The sequence below is a fragment of the Dissoconium aciculare genome, assembly GCF_010015565.1.
Source record: "Dissoconium aciculare CBS 342.82 unplaced genomic scaffold K489scaffold_18, whole genome shotgun sequence".
NCBI classification, from domain to species: domain Eukaryota; kingdom Fungi; phylum Ascomycota; class Dothideomycetes; order Mycosphaerellales; family Dissoconiaceae; genus Dissoconium; species Dissoconium aciculare.
Window position 1 is genome coordinate 228,164 of NW_022984968.1, and position 15,901 is coordinate 244,064.

The 15,901-nt window shown below is 52.8% G+C and overlaps 7 protein-coding genes across 7 annotated transcripts; 5 read left to right on the plus strand and 2 right to left on the minus strand.

Annotated features, from left to right (window-relative positions):
- Positions 1-2,202: 2,202 nt before the first annotated feature.
- K489DRAFT_391224 (uncharacterized protein) lies at positions 2,203-2,805 on the plus strand (the record flags this gene model as incomplete). The annotated part of the gene is made up of 2 exons (XM_033606669.1): positions 2,203-2,455; positions 2,528-2,805. The coding sequence occupies 2 exons, from the start codon at positions 2,203-2,205 to the stop codon at positions 2,803-2,805; spliced, it is 531 nt and encodes a 176-aa protein (XP_033455521.1).
- A 784-nt stretch (positions 2,806-3,589) lies between these two features.
- On the minus strand, positions 3,590-4,854 carry K489DRAFT_95447 (ribosomal protein S18). Its single transcript, XM_033609066.1, has 3 exons — positions 4,679-4,854; positions 4,158-4,619; positions 3,590-3,989 (listed from the first exon to the last, which is right to left on the minus strand). The coding sequence occupies exons 1-3, from the start codon at positions 4,721-4,723 to the stop codon at positions 3,807-3,809; spliced, it is 690 nt and encodes a 229-aa protein (XP_033455522.1). The 5' UTR covers positions 4,724-4,854; the 3' UTR covers positions 3,590-3,806.
- Positions 4,855-5,007: 153 nt separating this feature from the next.
- K489DRAFT_384912 (uncharacterized protein) lies at positions 5,008-7,947 on the plus strand. The gene has a single exon (XM_033605969.1). The coding sequence runs from the start codon at positions 5,140-5,142 to the stop codon at positions 7,756-7,758; it is 2,619 nt and encodes an 872-aa protein (XP_033455523.1). The 5' UTR covers positions 5,008-5,139; the 3' UTR covers positions 7,759-7,947.
- Positions 7,948-8,159: 212 nt separating this feature from the next.
- On the plus strand, positions 8,160-10,732 carry K489DRAFT_364899 (acetyl-CoA synthetase-like protein). Its single transcript, XM_033602708.1, has 3 exons — positions 8,160-9,092; positions 9,147-9,168; positions 9,228-10,732. The coding sequence occupies exons 1-3, from the start codon at positions 8,319-8,321 to the stop codon at positions 10,538-10,540; spliced, it is 2,109 nt and encodes a 702-aa protein (XP_033455524.1). The 5' UTR covers positions 8,160-8,318; the 3' UTR covers positions 10,541-10,732.
- Positions 10,733-10,954: 222 nt separating this feature from the next.
- On the plus strand, positions 10,955-11,633 carry K489DRAFT_95480 (uncharacterized protein). The gene has a single exon (XM_033609067.1). The coding sequence runs from the start codon at positions 11,015-11,017 to the stop codon at positions 11,468-11,470; it is 456 nt and encodes a 151-aa protein (XP_033455525.1). The 5' UTR covers positions 10,955-11,014; the 3' UTR covers positions 11,471-11,633.
- Positions 11,634-11,816: 183 nt separating this feature from the next.
- Positions 11,817-13,700, plus strand: K489DRAFT_327516 (MFS general substrate transporter; the record flags this gene model as incomplete). The annotated part of the gene is made up of 5 exons (XM_033601996.1): positions 11,817-12,134; positions 12,222-12,330; positions 12,386-12,439; positions 12,504-12,768; positions 12,833-13,700. 5 exons carry the CDS (start codon positions 11,817-11,819, stop codon positions 13,698-13,700), a joined length of 1,614 nt encoding a protein of 537 aa, XP_033455526.1.
- Positions 13,679-15,648, minus strand: K489DRAFT_384914 (ClpP/crotonase). Its single transcript, XM_033605970.1, has one exon. The coding sequence runs from the start codon at positions 15,569-15,571 to the stop codon at positions 13,781-13,783; it is 1,791 nt and encodes a 596-aa protein (XP_033455527.1). The 5' UTR covers positions 15,572-15,648; the 3' UTR covers positions 13,679-13,780.
- Positions 15,649-15,901: the final 253 nt, after the last annotated feature.

The following is a 15,901-nucleotide window of genomic DNA, read 5'->3' on the forward strand; positions in this document are numbered from 1 at the left end:
ATCAGATGCAGGTACTCTAGGTGTCCGTCAAGCAGTGTAGCCATGTTGCAGCAGTCAGTGACACGCCTCCAGGGCTCGCAACAGTGATTGTCAGGACAAGCATTTCAAGCCAAACTCAAGTCTAAAATTCCCGAGCCCGAAATGCACTCCTTCCGCCTCCACGCCTCCTGCCGGCGCACGATCACCAGAATGAACCTCGGTTGAGCCGCGAGCCTGACAGCCACACCACAAACGCCTCCAACGTCGCAAGGGCCCGCCGACTCACATCGGATCTCCGAGCGTCCGTGATTGTCCGCCCGACCAGCGATCTTCTGAGCGCCACGACATCGGGCGCCTACAGAGAAAACAAAGGTACGCCTCCCGCCATTGTCTCATCACAATTGCTCCTCGACAGCCACTGTCGGTCGAGAATCGCATCCCACCGTAGACCGGGGAACTATCGAAATGCTCCCCGCCGGATCTGATCTTCCCCATTGGAATATCTCCATGATCGACGAGACGGGGTGGAGGGTCGGACAGAAAACTCTGTCGCGTCACGATGCGCGTCCGGATGAGGCAACATGATGATGAGCGATATAAAGGAAAGTACAGTACTAGGTATGGTTTCCTTCGACCAGGTGCGAGAGAGTTATCGTGCTTTTTACATAATGTCACACTTCACATCCCTCAACGTTGAGCTGGATGGAGATGCGACATTGCTCTGCTACTCAATTCAGGTCATTCTGATTGGTCGTTCACACGATTCCTGTCACGCATCATCACCATTCATCACTGTTACATGTCATTTTTCTATGTGACTATAACGTTTTGCAATGAGGTTTGACGCTTCAGTATGACACATGTGCTATCAGTGACGAGGCAATAAAGATAATCCGATATCAGAGGCTCGATTGTCTCGAGCTCAATTGTAGACTGCCCAGGTGGACTTCATGCCGCAATGACTTTCGTCCTCCACGACGACGAGTCAAGTACTTGTAGGGTCACAAGGTCGTTGGCACTCGGCGGGACAGCGGGTTGGTTCCGAGTATTCATCCTCTCACGTGAATTGTCATCACATCACAGCGGGGGTGGTTTCCAGGTTTTCCTTGTCCGCCGGAGACCTTGGTTTGTTCGCTCGCTCACCTGCGACCGAATGGGTCATGGGCTACAACACGATCGTCTGCTGTCCGTCCAGCTGCTCACTCCGGGAAGCCGTCATTGTCATTCAGCTGTTCCCGCATGATCCAGTCAACATATAGCATTTAACGAGGAATTGACGGGCGTGTATACGTTCCCTCTCCAAATGCGGCCGCTGGCTCGATTGATCATTTGGTATGCAATGTAATCAAACAATACCTACCTAGTCATATGTCATTCCAGCCGTGGAATCTTCTTCGTCCGTGGACAGAATGGTGCGTACGACGGCTGATGGCACCCGACGAGGATGATTCCAGAATAGACTGGACTGCTGCGCCACCTGGGCACCTTTCACACCTGCATCATCGCTGCTGTAGTTAGTCATCATCCGTGGCTGAGGCAGTTGGAGAATGTCACTCGGAGAACTCCTTCGGGGTCCACGGGTCCAGCCAGGCTGCAGATGCGAGACAGCGCAGTACATCGCAGCACGGCGCAATACTGTTATAATAGCTAGGTGACTTAAGAAGCCCCGACTAGAAATAGAGTTGCATGCACCGCCTCAACGCGCTGCGTCACGGGACGTTTCCAAGTTGTGATTCTTTGTCGCTCTCCCTCTCACCAGCACCCACCATTGACACCGTCAGACCTCTCGATCATTCCGTCCACCTACGAACACAATTGCACCTCGGTCAAAGCACGGTATATTTGCCCGTTCGACATTCCCACAACATACTCTCACGTGCGTCATCCCGTACATTCCAGCCTAAGGCCTCGCCTTCTGACGATCCGACCGGGCCCCATTCACCTTCAGCGCCTAATAATCCAAACTTGCGCCCTCTTCGTGATCTCCACTCTTCTCTTCACGTCAACACACTCTCAGCCAGCCTGACTCGAATACATCGCGGGGCGAAGAATAAAACGAAACTCTCTGTGTCAAAGTTCAAAGGACACGAGGCGGACAGCAAGGCGTGACAAAGTCGTCACCAGGCCGCCCTTACTCCCGTGCGCAATCACATATTCAACACATCTCCTCCGAATCCTCTGCACGTGATTCTCGCATTGTCCCGTCGGGCATCACTCACAAACATGACCACTCTATCATCCTCCATCCACAGCGATGACAATATCAGACACCTCGACCAGTCTTCACATTCACCAAAGACCGGCACCGGTCTGACCGACTCGACGCACAGCAGTAGCAATGGTAGCGCCTCAACGAGCAGCAGTGCGGAACGGTATCGACTGGACGAGTTTGATACAAGCCCAATCTTGCTATACAAATACCGAGGTGGACTGAGCACATCATCCCAGAAAGACCTGTGCGCATGGTTGGACAAAGGTGAGCAACTCCATGATTCAACGGATACAGTCAACGGTGGTGCGAACAGCAAAGCTAACATACCTGCTACAGACCCAAGCCATCGCGTTACCAGAAAGCCTTTACCAAGATACACCTCCTTCCTCGACATCAAGCGTCATGACCTCTACCTACCCTCCGAGCGCACCGCCTATGCTGATCTTCCCAACTATGATTCATCGCTCGCCTCTGTCAAGGTGCCCATGGGTGCTTACCTTTCGCGCATCCTAGGCCGAGGTAGCTATGAAGACTTGTTCATCGTCAGCCCTGAATCCTCAGACCTGAGCGCTGGAAGCAGCCCGACAAGCCCTGTTGAGAATACATCAAATTAATCTTGTCGCAAGAAATTGGTGTATCCGCTGTGCCATGGAGTATCCTTAGGCACTCTCACTAGACGAAGTAATGATTCGATGATGGAGACTCTAATTTTCTTTCGTTCATATGGGCGGCGTTTCTGATTCTCCCCAATCTCGAGAGCATAATGCTCAATCCGGGTCGAACGATCATACAACGATGCCGGCTTGAGGATATGACCTCGGTTCGATCGTCGCAAAATATATACATTTCGAAATATCATTCGTTCGAGATTACCACAGTCCATTCGGATAAACCGTAATTCGCAGTTCACTCCAACTACTCGATTGTCGTCAAAGGTAATATGCCATACCTACACGTCGAAACAAAAACGCAAGCCCCTGCCCGCCAATTACAATTCGCATAATCCGCTTATTAGACGTCATAGTTGCCCAGCGAGCAAATTGCCATATGATATGATAGTCTGCCGTTGCAGGCAAATTTGGACGCATCGGGCTGGTGCGACGGTCTCCCCGGTGTGCTGAGAGTTCCTTGATCGTTTCTCCCGCGCTTTTACCCCGAGCCTGATTCATGTCGACACGCATTTATACCATTTGGACATCGATCCCGAACGACTCTGGGAAGTCCCCACCGGACGCTCGCGTTTCTGGCACCACGTGTTGTGCTCGACAATCCACAGCTGCTGTACTTGGGTGGCTCTTAGGTGCTGGTGTGCAGGAAACAGAGCTGCCTATGTCGCCAATTTTTTGGGAGGACAGCGTCGAATGGTGCATCAAAATTGGCTCTTTTGTAGCGCTAATTTTACAAGAAAGAATTTTGTAATATGTGAACAGATTGGCCCATACGGGTCAAACACATTGATCGGTTCCGTCTTCGGAACAGACCCGCGTTCCCCATGCAAACGCTGAGTCGACTGACAATCGCACTCGCAGGGAAGGCCGTGATTCCACTACCCTCATGTCTCTCTTGCCCATCTTCCATACCTTCCGTCTCATTTGCCAGGACCAAAATCTTGCTTCTACCGCAGGAATCTTCGATCGAACATTTCGGGATGTGCGTGGGTGCTCGGGATGAGACCGATGCCGATTGCTCGGCGAATGGCCTTTGCCATTTTCCGCTGATTGACGGGTCGGAGGCCGGTCTCGCTGATGTGCTTGATGCGACCCATTGAGGTCATGTACTCCGACATGATGCTGAAGTTCTGTGGCGGCAGATATAGGTTAGTATTGCTATACGTCGAGATTGAGAACTTGACATCCTCCCGTTTGGTGATGCTGCTCTTCTCAAGGCAAAGCCCACACTCCACGCGAATACCATTCGACAAGATGTCGCTTCCTCAGAATTGTGCAGTCTCCGTCCGCGCACGTACCTTGTAATGCAACAATGGATCAATTCCCAACAGATCCAACACATCATACCGTGGGCGATCCTTCCTCCTCAGCCTCTTCCATTTGGCCATCTCAATCCCACTCAGATCATGCGGGGCATATACATCTCCCGCCCGCCATCGCCGCGTCACTTGCTTGTCCAGATCCTGGGACGTGTAACCTCTTTGTCCGTTTGCGATAGCCTCTAGACGCAAGGCCTCGCCTGAACCTTGGCCAGCGCTTACAAGCGATTTAGTCGCAATGTCAAGATGGGCAGCAGTGTAATTCTGTGCGGACTGAGCAATGATGGCAGCAGTAGCGGAGTAATTGCCGTCGTTGGAATCTAGCGAGGGCTCTGAGGTGGTCGCTTGGGAAGGGAAGGGTGATGTCGTCGCGCGGCTGTTGGGTTGTGGTCGCGAGAATAATGACCGCGGAGTGTTCCCTGACGAATTGCCTGAGAGAGTCTCTGCGTACCACTATTAGTCCTTGGCCTTATCTCTACCATGTTTGGACTTCCGCTTACGGAAAAGGGAGTTGCTGGCGGTCGGTCGTGGTTGTGAAGGTCCATCGGATGACGAGATATTGCGACGACAGATTTGTCGCAGCGCCGACGGCCGTAAAGAAAGTCGCCGAAACGACTGCTCTAATGTGAAAGACATTGAAGCTGAGGGTCCGGTGATGTTAAACAGATTGCACGTGAGGTCGTGAATGGATCTTTTCGATGGAGTCCTGTGCAGTTGGCAATGGACTTGCCGCGGAAGTGTGGCCAAAGCGTCCTCAAAGATCATGATTAGCTAATCCAAAAGTTTCCGACGCGCATCCGCGAAGCTACCATCATCACGATCAAGAGCCTCATCATCGAATTGACCTGCGAACGACACGATCTCCAACTACCACGAAATCGTTGCGTGAAAACTTATCAGCTGTTTGTCGATTATCATGGAGTGATCGCATGCCGGACAACAACATCCAACCAATTCCACGATGCCGTCGTCCCACCTGACTCGCGAGGTCTTCCGCCGACTCCTCGCCAATGAACCAATTTTCCATCGAGGATGTCTGCGACAACGCTCATACGCTACAGCTTCACATACACAGCCCTTAACACGTCGTCATGTCGTTCGAACACATCGCGCAACCACTACACTCCCACGAAGCCCTCATCGGCGAACGTTCATCAACTTCAATCTTTTTCCAGCGGTCAAAGCCGATCCTCGTCCAGCCCCTGTTGAGCCTGGACTGGCGACTATGAAACAACTGGCAAAGATGCAGCGACTTGGAGCCCGTCTACCACCCGTCTCAGAGGTCGCAAAAGCTTTTGAATCCTTCTTTGCCTATAAGAGCCAACAGGACCTTCCCCGGATCGAGGACACACAGGCACAGCTTGCTTTACAGAGTTTCGAATATTGCATATCTGCGAACGAAAGTTCTCATCTAGACGGTGGGGTTGGGGCAGAGCAGTCTGGGCTTCCCACATTCGGCACTGAGTTACTTTCCAGCGTTGCGAAAGTCCTGTGTAAAAGCGTGCATCGTTCCACCAGCACACATCTCGATTTGGCTCGGGTGTTATTGCGCTTTGCCCTCAAAGAGCAAATGGAGGATTCGGTCATTGTGAGAATCCTCACGGCGTACATAGAATTCCTGTGCCACTCAGGCCACTTCCAGGAGGCGCGGAACGTCATGCTCGAAGCAGAGGGTCACTTGAAGGTGGCACCGCCGAAAAATTCGTCTGTGGCTGCCGGTACTGAACCGAGGGTAGCGACACTGACCGCTACCCCCGCGGGCGATCATGAACACCTCTCCAACTCGAAAAAGAAGCCTACGCCAGTGAAAGGACTTGATCGGCTGTGGGCATTACTCGCGATGGCCACTGCTCGACACGGCCATGAGACAGATGTCTTAAATATACATATCATGTGTGACCAGCGAATCACCAAACCCGGACCAAAAGCCAGTCTCGCTCGAGCCATGCTAGCCTTTCACATTCGAACGAGTGACTTCCAGGGCATTGATAAGTGGTTCACTGAACTTCAAGTTCGGCTGGAACGACTTCGTGAGTGGCAGAATCGTGCCAATGCGGAGGGGAAAAGTATTGACTTCGCGCATGAGTTGCATCAAATCCTGCAGCGGTGCTTGCAGCACGGGAGATTGGATTTCGGGCATAGCATGGTCCAACGTGTCATGAATGACAGCCCATCAAAGGCGATTTGGGATGAAGTATTTATTTGGGCGGCTGGTTGCGGCAAAGGAGCTGATGAGATCAACCGTATGATAGGAGTCATGTTGCTCTCGAATGACAAGCTACCCAAAGACCAACAGCGGTGGCCTGACGTTAAGACAATCAATGGCCTGGTCGAGTATGCTGTCTCAAAGGACGATCCATACTTGGCAGAGCGGTTCATCAGCATAGGCAAGGAGCGCGGCATTCAACCAGATGCGAAGACATGCATCTTGCAGATGGAATATCGGATGCGCGTCAAAGATATTGACGGTGCTCTAATAGCCTACAAAAACTTGCAAGCCATGGATCTTGCGAATAATGCCGACATACCCGCCGTCAATAAACTCATTGTCGCCCTCTGCAACAGCAGTCGTCATGACTCTGAAACAGTCATGAACGTAGCAGCTGATCTCTCAGACCGCCGCGCCCGGTTTGAAGCTGATACAGTCTCTCATCTCGCTCTACTTCACTTCGACCGCGAAGAAGTAGAAGATGTTGAAGATCTTCTCAATGTTCACTCGGGGCACTTCTCCCTGTCGGAACGCGCCAAAATCCTAGCTGATCTAATCGCCTACATTGCTCGGCCAACAACTACGGTGCCACAAGCATGGGATGCTTACACTATTCTGCGACAATTTTTCGACGAAGCCGCAAGGCCAGAGCGGACAGAGGTCATGCTTTCGTTTCTCACCGATTCTCGACCTCGTCCAGATCTCGCTACAGATGTTTTCGTCACCATGCGACAACACACCCGCCGTGACACACGACCATCTGCAGACACTTACGTCGCGTTCTTCGTCGCTGCTGCCAAAATCAAAGACTTGAATAGCGTCGAGGTAGTCCACAATCAACTCAAACTGGACGCATCGATCGTACTTTCGACACGCATATGGAGCGCACTGATATTGGCGTACACTGCATGTGGTCAAGCTCGGATGGCATTGAGTTTCTGGGACTCGATCACAGCGTCAACCGAAGGGCCGACCTACAATTCCATTCATATCACATTTCGAGCCTGCGAGAATGCCCCATTCGGCGATCTTCGTGCCGTGAAGATCTGGGAGCGACTGCGCCGGTTGGGTCTCGAGGTAGATTCGCAGCTTTGGGCATCTTATGCTGCTGCCCTTGTGGGGAACGGAGATAACCAGCTAGGTTTCTCAGCCGTGGAGAAAGCCGTGCAAGATCGGGAGCTTGAGGTGGACTATTTCCTGCTCGCGAGCATGTTCGACAGCGGTCACGGCGACGTCAAGAAGTCCGAAATCGCGGAGTGGGCGAAATCGAAATTCCCCTGGCAATGGCAGCAGGTGGAGGAGATGGGCTTCGAAGAGGCCGAGAATGGATTCCTGTACGTCAAGGGCTTGAATCGTGAGATTGAGCCGTAATGCAGACGGTGCAACGGCGGAGTGTTCCTGTCGGATGAGATACCCCTTCATCACGCATGCTGCGTTTCTTGTATGTTCATGTCTTCATATTCGAAATGTATAGATACCATGTCATATAGACTTCATAGATGGTGCATTGACGCTGAGCGAAACATTGAAGCGTTTTCAGCTCTTCAGCAGTATGGTCCGTTTGGCTTCTCAACATGCTGTCAGACTGGTTCGATATTCTCAGGTTGTAGTGATGGTACACTTTAAGATTCTGCGAATTATTTCGAGATTCTTTCCAGCGATTCGAGTCCGCCTCGGCAATTGACGTCAGCTCTACGGGTTGTGTGCAGACGCGCGACCGCAGAACACCGCATTGGCGATCCATTGGCCCGAGAACATGTCCACCTCGGTCGTGTCAGATACGACTACAGTACCAAATTGACAAATATAATTCAAACATTCCCGAAGATCTTGAAGTAACACGATTCAAGTGCATCGACGTCATATTGAAGAAGCAAGCAGTATACGAGCCAATAGAACTGTCATTTGATCAGCATTGATTCCTCGTCCCAATGGCGCCTCATCCACAAGACACGGCCTACGCCGCCGCAACCTCCGACCCATCAAAGTTCTGGGCCTACCAAGCTCAACAAATATCATGGCACAAGACACCCAAGACGACACTAGAAAAGAACATCCATCATCTCCCGTCCGGAGCATCCCATGAGAGCTGGTCCTGGTTTCCCGACGGCGAGCTTAGCACTTCATACAACTGCACAACCCGCCACGTCGAAGCCGGCCATGGCGACAAAACCGCCATCATCTACGATAGCCCGGTGACTGGTGTCAAGGAGAAGATCACATACGCCCAGCTCGACGAAGAAGTCTCCATCCTCGCCGGTGCACTCCGCGCGGATGGCGTGAAGAAAGGCGATGTCGTGCTCGTGTACATGCCCATGATCCCAGCTGCATTGATCGGAATTCTTGCGACCGCTCGCCTAGGTGCGATCCACGCGGTCGTATTCGGTGGCTTCTCCGCTGCATCTCTGGCGCAAAGGATCGAGAGCAGCGAGGCCAAGGTCATTCTGACGGCAAGCTGTGGAATTGAGGGGAGTAAAGGTGCGTTGGACTACAAACCTTTGGTCAGAGGCGCGGTTGAGCAGAGTAGGCATAAACCTGAGAGGGTGATTGTCTGGCAGAGAGAGCAGTGTCGATGGTATCCGACTGATAGGTTGAGTGGCGAGAGGACGTGGCAGACATTTGTGAAGAGTGCGAGGGATAGGAATATTCGGGCGGAGAATGTGCCGGTGAAAAGTGGTGACGGGCTGTATATTATCTATACGTCGGTAAGATGGGCCGGAGAATACTTGATGAGAGTGCGATGCTAATTTTCTCTGCAGGGTACCACAGGACTACCGAAGGGTAAGAATTGCGTAGTTCAGTGGTGAAACTTAGAGAACTGATTCAATATCTTCTTCTAGGTGTGCTCCGACAAGCCGGCGGACATGCAGTCGGCCTCAACTTTACTGTCCGCTACATATTCGGCGTTCGCGGGCCTGGTGATATCATGTTCACAGCGAGCGACATTGGCTGGGTCGTCGGCCACAGCTATATCATATACGGCCCACTTCTCGCTGGCGCAACCACAGTCTTGTTCGAGGGTAAACCCGTAGGCACACCCAACGCAGACACCTTTTGGCGGATCTGTGAAGAGAACAAAGTCAATGCGCTTTTTACCGCGCCTACAGCCCTCCGAGCTATCCGAAAGGAGGATCCCGAAAACAAATTCTTCACGGCGAGGGGGAAACGCGGTGGTTTGAAGAGCCTCCGTGCCCTCTTCCTTGCAGGCGAGCGTAGTGAACCGAGCATCGTGAGCATGTACGCCTCTCTTCTCAAGCAATACGCCGGTCCGAATGCAACAGTGATTGACAATTGGTGGTCCTCTGAGAGTGGGTCGCCTATGACTGGCCTTGCACTACTGCCCAACGTTGCAACAAATTTCTCTGACCACACATACCACGTTCCACTGCCAATGAAACCCGGGTCTGCCGGGAAGGCAATTCCAGGATTCAATATATTGATCGTCGACGACGATGGCAAGCCGGTGTCAAGTCCTGGAACTATGGGCAACATCGTCCTATCCCTACCTCTTGCACCAACAGGTTTGACGACACTGTGGCGTGATGAGGAGCGCTTCTACAAAGGCTACCTGAAGCGGTTTGACGGTAAGTACATTGACACTGGCGACGCCGGCATGATCGACAGCGACGGCTACGTGCACGTCATGTCCCGTGCCGACGACATCATCAATGTCGCAGCACACCGGCTATCTACCGGTGCGATCGAGCAAGCCATCACGACCCATCCAGACGTCACCGAGGCGGCAGTAGTCGGCATACCAGACGAGCTCAAGGGCCACGTCCCATTTGCATTCATCGGACTGCGAAACAGCTCCTCGTCGCCTTCATCACCAACTCCCGAAGCCTACGACAACCTCCTCAAATCCCTCAATGTTCTCTTGAGGAAGCATATCGGCCCCATCGCGAATCTGGCAGGCTTCATCTCCACGCCAGGCACCATCCCCAAGACCCGCTCAGGCAAGACGCTGCGTAGGTGTCTCAAGGAGATTCTCGAGAACGCCGTGCTGCATGGTGAGTTTGATAAGGAGGTTACATATCCGGCTACGATTGAGGATGCGACTGTCCTGGTGCGCGCTAGAGCGGCTGCGAAGGATTATTTCTTGGAAGGTGCAGGGAAGAAATTATTGGTAGTGGGAGAGAAGGCCAAATTGTAGGAGAGACCTGCGCGTGGTCATATTAATCATTTCCCAGGCCTACTGCTACTGTAATTATTCTTGCCGCCTTTTTTTGTAAATGCATTGTCGCCGGCGCAGAACCGAACCATTGGCTCCCAGATCGGTCTCATAGAGAAAATTGGTCTGGATGCACGCCTGTGTATTTCTCCGGACGAAGGAATGAAGTCAGTGCGGCGTGTATTCCTGCAGCAACCTTGGAATAATAAGCAGCTGCAGCGTGGCAGTGCACGTGCGGGAGGGAATGAAATGCTGTAACGGTGCGGAGGATCCTCGCCCGATAGATCTTCGCGTGAGACAACTTGGGCATGATCTGCGCGTGTAATGTGCGCTCTATTTCATTCGCGAGGACAGGTCCGCCCTGAAGCCCTTCTGAATGGAAATCTGCAGGTGCCTCCAAGTGATTCGGTTGTTGCAGGTGTATACTGTAGTGGCGACCGTGGTCATCGGCAGCTAATGATTCGGGTGGTCTTACATATAAGTACTGCATACTTACACGTTTCCCGATGCGTCAATTCTCACGATGGATTGACTTTGGCCCCCAAACCCCTCCCACCTTCCGAGTGTTGGTGGCGTTGCGACAACATCTGCACAATCGATTGGTACGGTCATCACAACCTTGCCTCTTACGTGATAGCCCTGGAGCCGTTCAAATCATCAACAGAGACTTCCAAGGTTGTAAGTGACCTTGAAATGTTGGTGGCTGCGCTTCGGGTCACGGCGGCTTCCTTCCAGCCAACCTTATCGTACTTACTGTACTTCAACGTCGCGAGAGACACGGCGTGCGAAAAATGGGCCACCCGCAACGAGCAATTAGCCTTTGCGCGGACCACTCTGTCTTACCAACAATCGACAAGACCTGGTACAATGGACTTATTCCTAGGCACTCAAGGCACTCCAGGCCACACTTGACCAATCCGCGGCATCGAATACCCAAGGATAACCAACACAACATGCCGCTTGTCGCTGGACCGAAAAGCGACCAGACTGACTGCAGCACTACAGCACATACCAAAGATGACTAGACTTTATTCGAACATTTTGTCTACCTAGGTACTCTCTGGATAAATCCGGCCCATATGCCCTTGTCAGTACTGCCAGAATGAGATGAGTATATGATTGGTGCACCAGCACTTTCTACGCCACGACCACCCATGAGTTCTCGCATCTTGGGATATCACCAAGTGGGCATCTTTCCAAGACTCTGAACAAACAGCTTGGGACTGGTCCTTGTTGCATGAAGGTGAAGAAAATCAATATGGAGCACAAGACAGCCGATCATCACTTCCTTCCACGCAGCAGCGACTGTGAGAAAAGCGACAACAACACCGACGATCACAGCCGGAGCGGCACTACAGCAAGCCATGTAACTCCTCTCTCCAAGCCGGAGGTTCATGAGAACCTTGCCGATGCCTTGACAAGTCCCAGAGACCACGGCGCAAAATCCCGGACAGTCTTAGATCTCGATGTGGATCCTGTTCGGCTTCGACGGCTTCAGTGGAAGATCGATCTTCATATCCTACCCTTCTTAATGTTCGGGCTGTTATTGAACTTCATGGATAAGGCTCTATACAATGTGAGTGCGGCCCACTAGTCTTCAAAGCCTGTGAAGTTCTATGTGCCAGATGAAGTTGTATGCTGATATTGGGTTTTCCTGCTCCAGTACGCCCAAGTCATGGGATTCATTGCAGATCTGCATTTGAAGGGCAATGATATATCCAATGCTGCTTCAGCGTTCTACCTCGCAGTGCTCGTTGCCGTCATTCCCACTGGTTCGTCGTGTCCATCTCCAACATAGACAATCGCGTAGCTAACCATGTTTTATAGTGTACTGTCTGCAGCGGTTTCCCACTGCCGTTTGGCTTGCGTTGTCTCTATTCTGTAAGTCCTTGACTCTCGTCAAAATCATGACCGAGAATCCACCGTCCTGACATATCATCGCCAGGTTGGGGCATTTGCGTCGCGTGTCATGCCGCAATACAGGATTATACCGGCCTTGTGGTCGTTCGCGTACTCAGCGGGATCTCCGAAGCGGCCGTCCCATCATGCTTGATGCTCTTGACTGGTCAGTTTTACACTCGCAAGGAGCAGCCAGTCCGCTTCTCGATCTGGTATTGTGGGATGGGATTGGGACAGATATTCGGCGGTCTCATCTCCTGGGGCTCACAACACATTCCGGCGGATTCACCTCTTGCTAGTTGGCGCATCATGTAAGTGCTCGCGTGCCGGGGATCGATCGAATGAGTAGTTGAGACTAATCTTACCGTGACACAGGTTTCTCGCAGTCGGCATCTTTACCTCGCTTATCGGCGTAGCTGTCTTTTTCCTGGTCCCCTCCACTCCGATGCAAGCCTGGTTCCTCGGCGAAGATGAGAAAATACTCTTGCTGCTCCACATCCGCGAGAATCAAACGCCTATCAGCGAGACCGACACACAATTCCAACCCCGGCAGATCCTCGAAGCCCTCACCGATCTTCACGTATGGCTACCTTGGCTCGTGGTAGTCCTCCACTTATCAGGCGCCGCCACCATCAGCACTTTCTCCAGCATGTTAATCCGCGGGTTCGGCTTCGATGCCAAGACTGCCACCCTTCTCAACATGCCCTCTGGTCTGGTCAATATGATATCAACCCTCTTCTCCGGCATGGGAGCAACTCTCTTCGGCCAACGATGGGCATGGGCTACTTTCGCCTCGGTCGTCAGCATCCTTGGTGCAAGTCTACTCGCATTCCTCCCTCATTCGAACCAAGCGGGCCTCGTAGCATCCATTTATCTCGTCAATGCCATTTCCGGCGCAACGCCGCTCGTCATGCAATGGCTCGTGGGAAATACCGCGGGGCACACCAAGCGCGCTTTCACCAGCGCCTCGTTGAGCGCAGCGTTTGCATTGGGCAGTTTCATCGGCCCGCAGACGTTCCGTGCTGCGGATGCGCCAGGATATCAACCTGCAAAGGTTGCATCGGTGGTACTTTGGTCCGTTGCAACTGTGCTGGTCATTCTTTTGATGATATGTTGCCGCACGGTGAACGCAATACGCGATCGTAAGGCAGAGGGCAACGATGCGGAACGTACGCCGCAGGCGGAAAACGACTTCGTACGCCTGACGGATAAACAAAATCCGAATTTTAGATATCAATACTAGAGTTGTCCAGAAAAGAATAATAGGTCTCGAAGCCTCAGTGGCACTGCAACGATTTTGAACACGCTTCACATATACCTTCCTCATGCAAAGACTGGCTGAAGCTTCCCTGACAATCTGTGCGCCACTCTCTCCGGTAGTTCCGCCTCATACACGATCCGACACCACTCGGCCACCAAACCCCTCGTCTTCGCGGGATCAATAATCTCCTCGATGCCAAAATGATTCGCCGTTCTCACAGGGTTCATCAGTCGCCGATACATAGCGTCCAATTCCCTATACCTCTCCTTCCTCGCCTCCAGTCCCTTTTCCTTCTCAATCTTCCTCAACTCCGCCGAATGACCGACCTCAATTCCACCATCCAGCGGCAGAGATCCCCACTCTCCGCTCGGCCAGCCCACGCGCATATGCGGGTCGCGCGAATCCACCATCATCCCGCCCGCCACGCCATAGCATTTCCTTACAATGACGCTGAAGATCGGCACCGTCGTGGTGTAGTACGTCTTGGTCAACTCCACGCCCCAGCGCATCGTCGCCGTACGCTCCGCGACCGTCCCGACCGCATACCCTGGGACATCGACGAATTGCAGAATCGGTAGGTTGAAAATGTCGCAGAACTTCAAATGCCGTGTGAGTTTCTGTGCGCCTGCGGCATCGAGCGCGCCGGACGCGACTTCGGCGTTGTTGGCGATGATTCCTATCGGTCGGCCGCCGAGGCGCGCGAGGCCGACTATCGCGGTGCGGCCCCAGAGGGCGCCGATCTCGAAGAAGGAGGAGGTGTCGACGACGGTGGTGATGATTTTGCGCGCATCGTATGTGCGTTCGCGTTTTCGCGGGACGATGGATCGGAGCTCCGGGGCGTCTCTGGTCATGGGATCTGAAGAATCCACGACCGGCGGGACCAACATGCCTGAATTTGGCAGGTATGCTAGGACGGTGCGGATCTGCGCGAAACAGTCCTCCTCGGTCGCAGCGAGGTTGTCGATCGTGCCGTTTGTGCAGTGCATTCCCGGTCCACCGAGATCTGTGAGCGAGAGCCCTTCCTCGAAGGTGGCGCCCGCCACGACGGAAGGTCCGGCGTTGATCAAGGCGCCGACGTCTGCGGCCATAACGGAGAAATGACATGAGACCACCCGTGCTGCGCCGAGACCAATGGCCGGGCCCACGACGGCACCGAGATTCGGAATTCCCATGTTGAGCTGCTTCGCGACGACATCGAAGCCGGTCAAGGGCGGAACATATGAGTAGCCCCATTTCTCAATCGAAGTGACCGATCCACCGCCGGAGGAGCCATCGGTAAGTTTAATCATAGGCAGTCTCAATTGCAATGCGAGCTTTTCGGTATAGAGCGTCTTCGCCATGAGATGGCCGTCCTGATGTCCCGCACGAATGGAAAAGTCGTCCGCGGTGAAGAGGATCCGACGACCATTGAGCTTGCCGTAACCTTGCACATTATTATGTGGGAGGAAGGATTCCGGCTCCTCGCGCTCCTCGTTGGATCCTGGTGTCGAAGTCGGAAGTTGCTTCCAGCCGACGGTCCCTGTGGTGCTGCCGATCTCCTGGAAACTGCCCGGGTCGAGGAGTTTGGCGATGCGTTCGCGTACCCAGAGCTTGCCGGCTTGTTTTTGTCGTATATAACCTGTCCGGGAGAGGTCGGGTGTATTGGCTATCGATCGTAATTTTTCAATGTGACCTCGGATATCGCTGTAGTCTGCTGGCAAGTCGTTGGCTTTGGCTTTCCTTCTTCGCTTCCCATCTGGATTTGATGTGTTTGATCCGGGCGCTGATGCTGATATGTGAGACGATACTTGATCGACGCGAGCCGTTGCGACGGCAGTCGCACTCCGCCTAGCACCTATTTCGTCGTTGCCCATCTTGCCTAAAAGATCAAGAATTTATCACACTATCTAGGTATCTGAATATGTGCACAAAAGCCCGAATAATGGTGTTCTCGAAACGACGACTTCTTAGTCAAGGTGTACTCGCCTCGGAGTGTACCTCGGTACTTGTGTGTCAATGCGTAGGGCCAAAGCACATCAAGCGATTCTCGCTTCTCGCGGCTGATGCGCGACTTCAATTGTTCTTACCCAAACCCTAACCCTGGGTTCTTTCTATAGTAGGTATGTCACAATGGTTTCGACTCTTCTCCAATAAGTTTCTATCATGGCCTTCATCACACCGATCGACTCTGGACTCGAAGACTT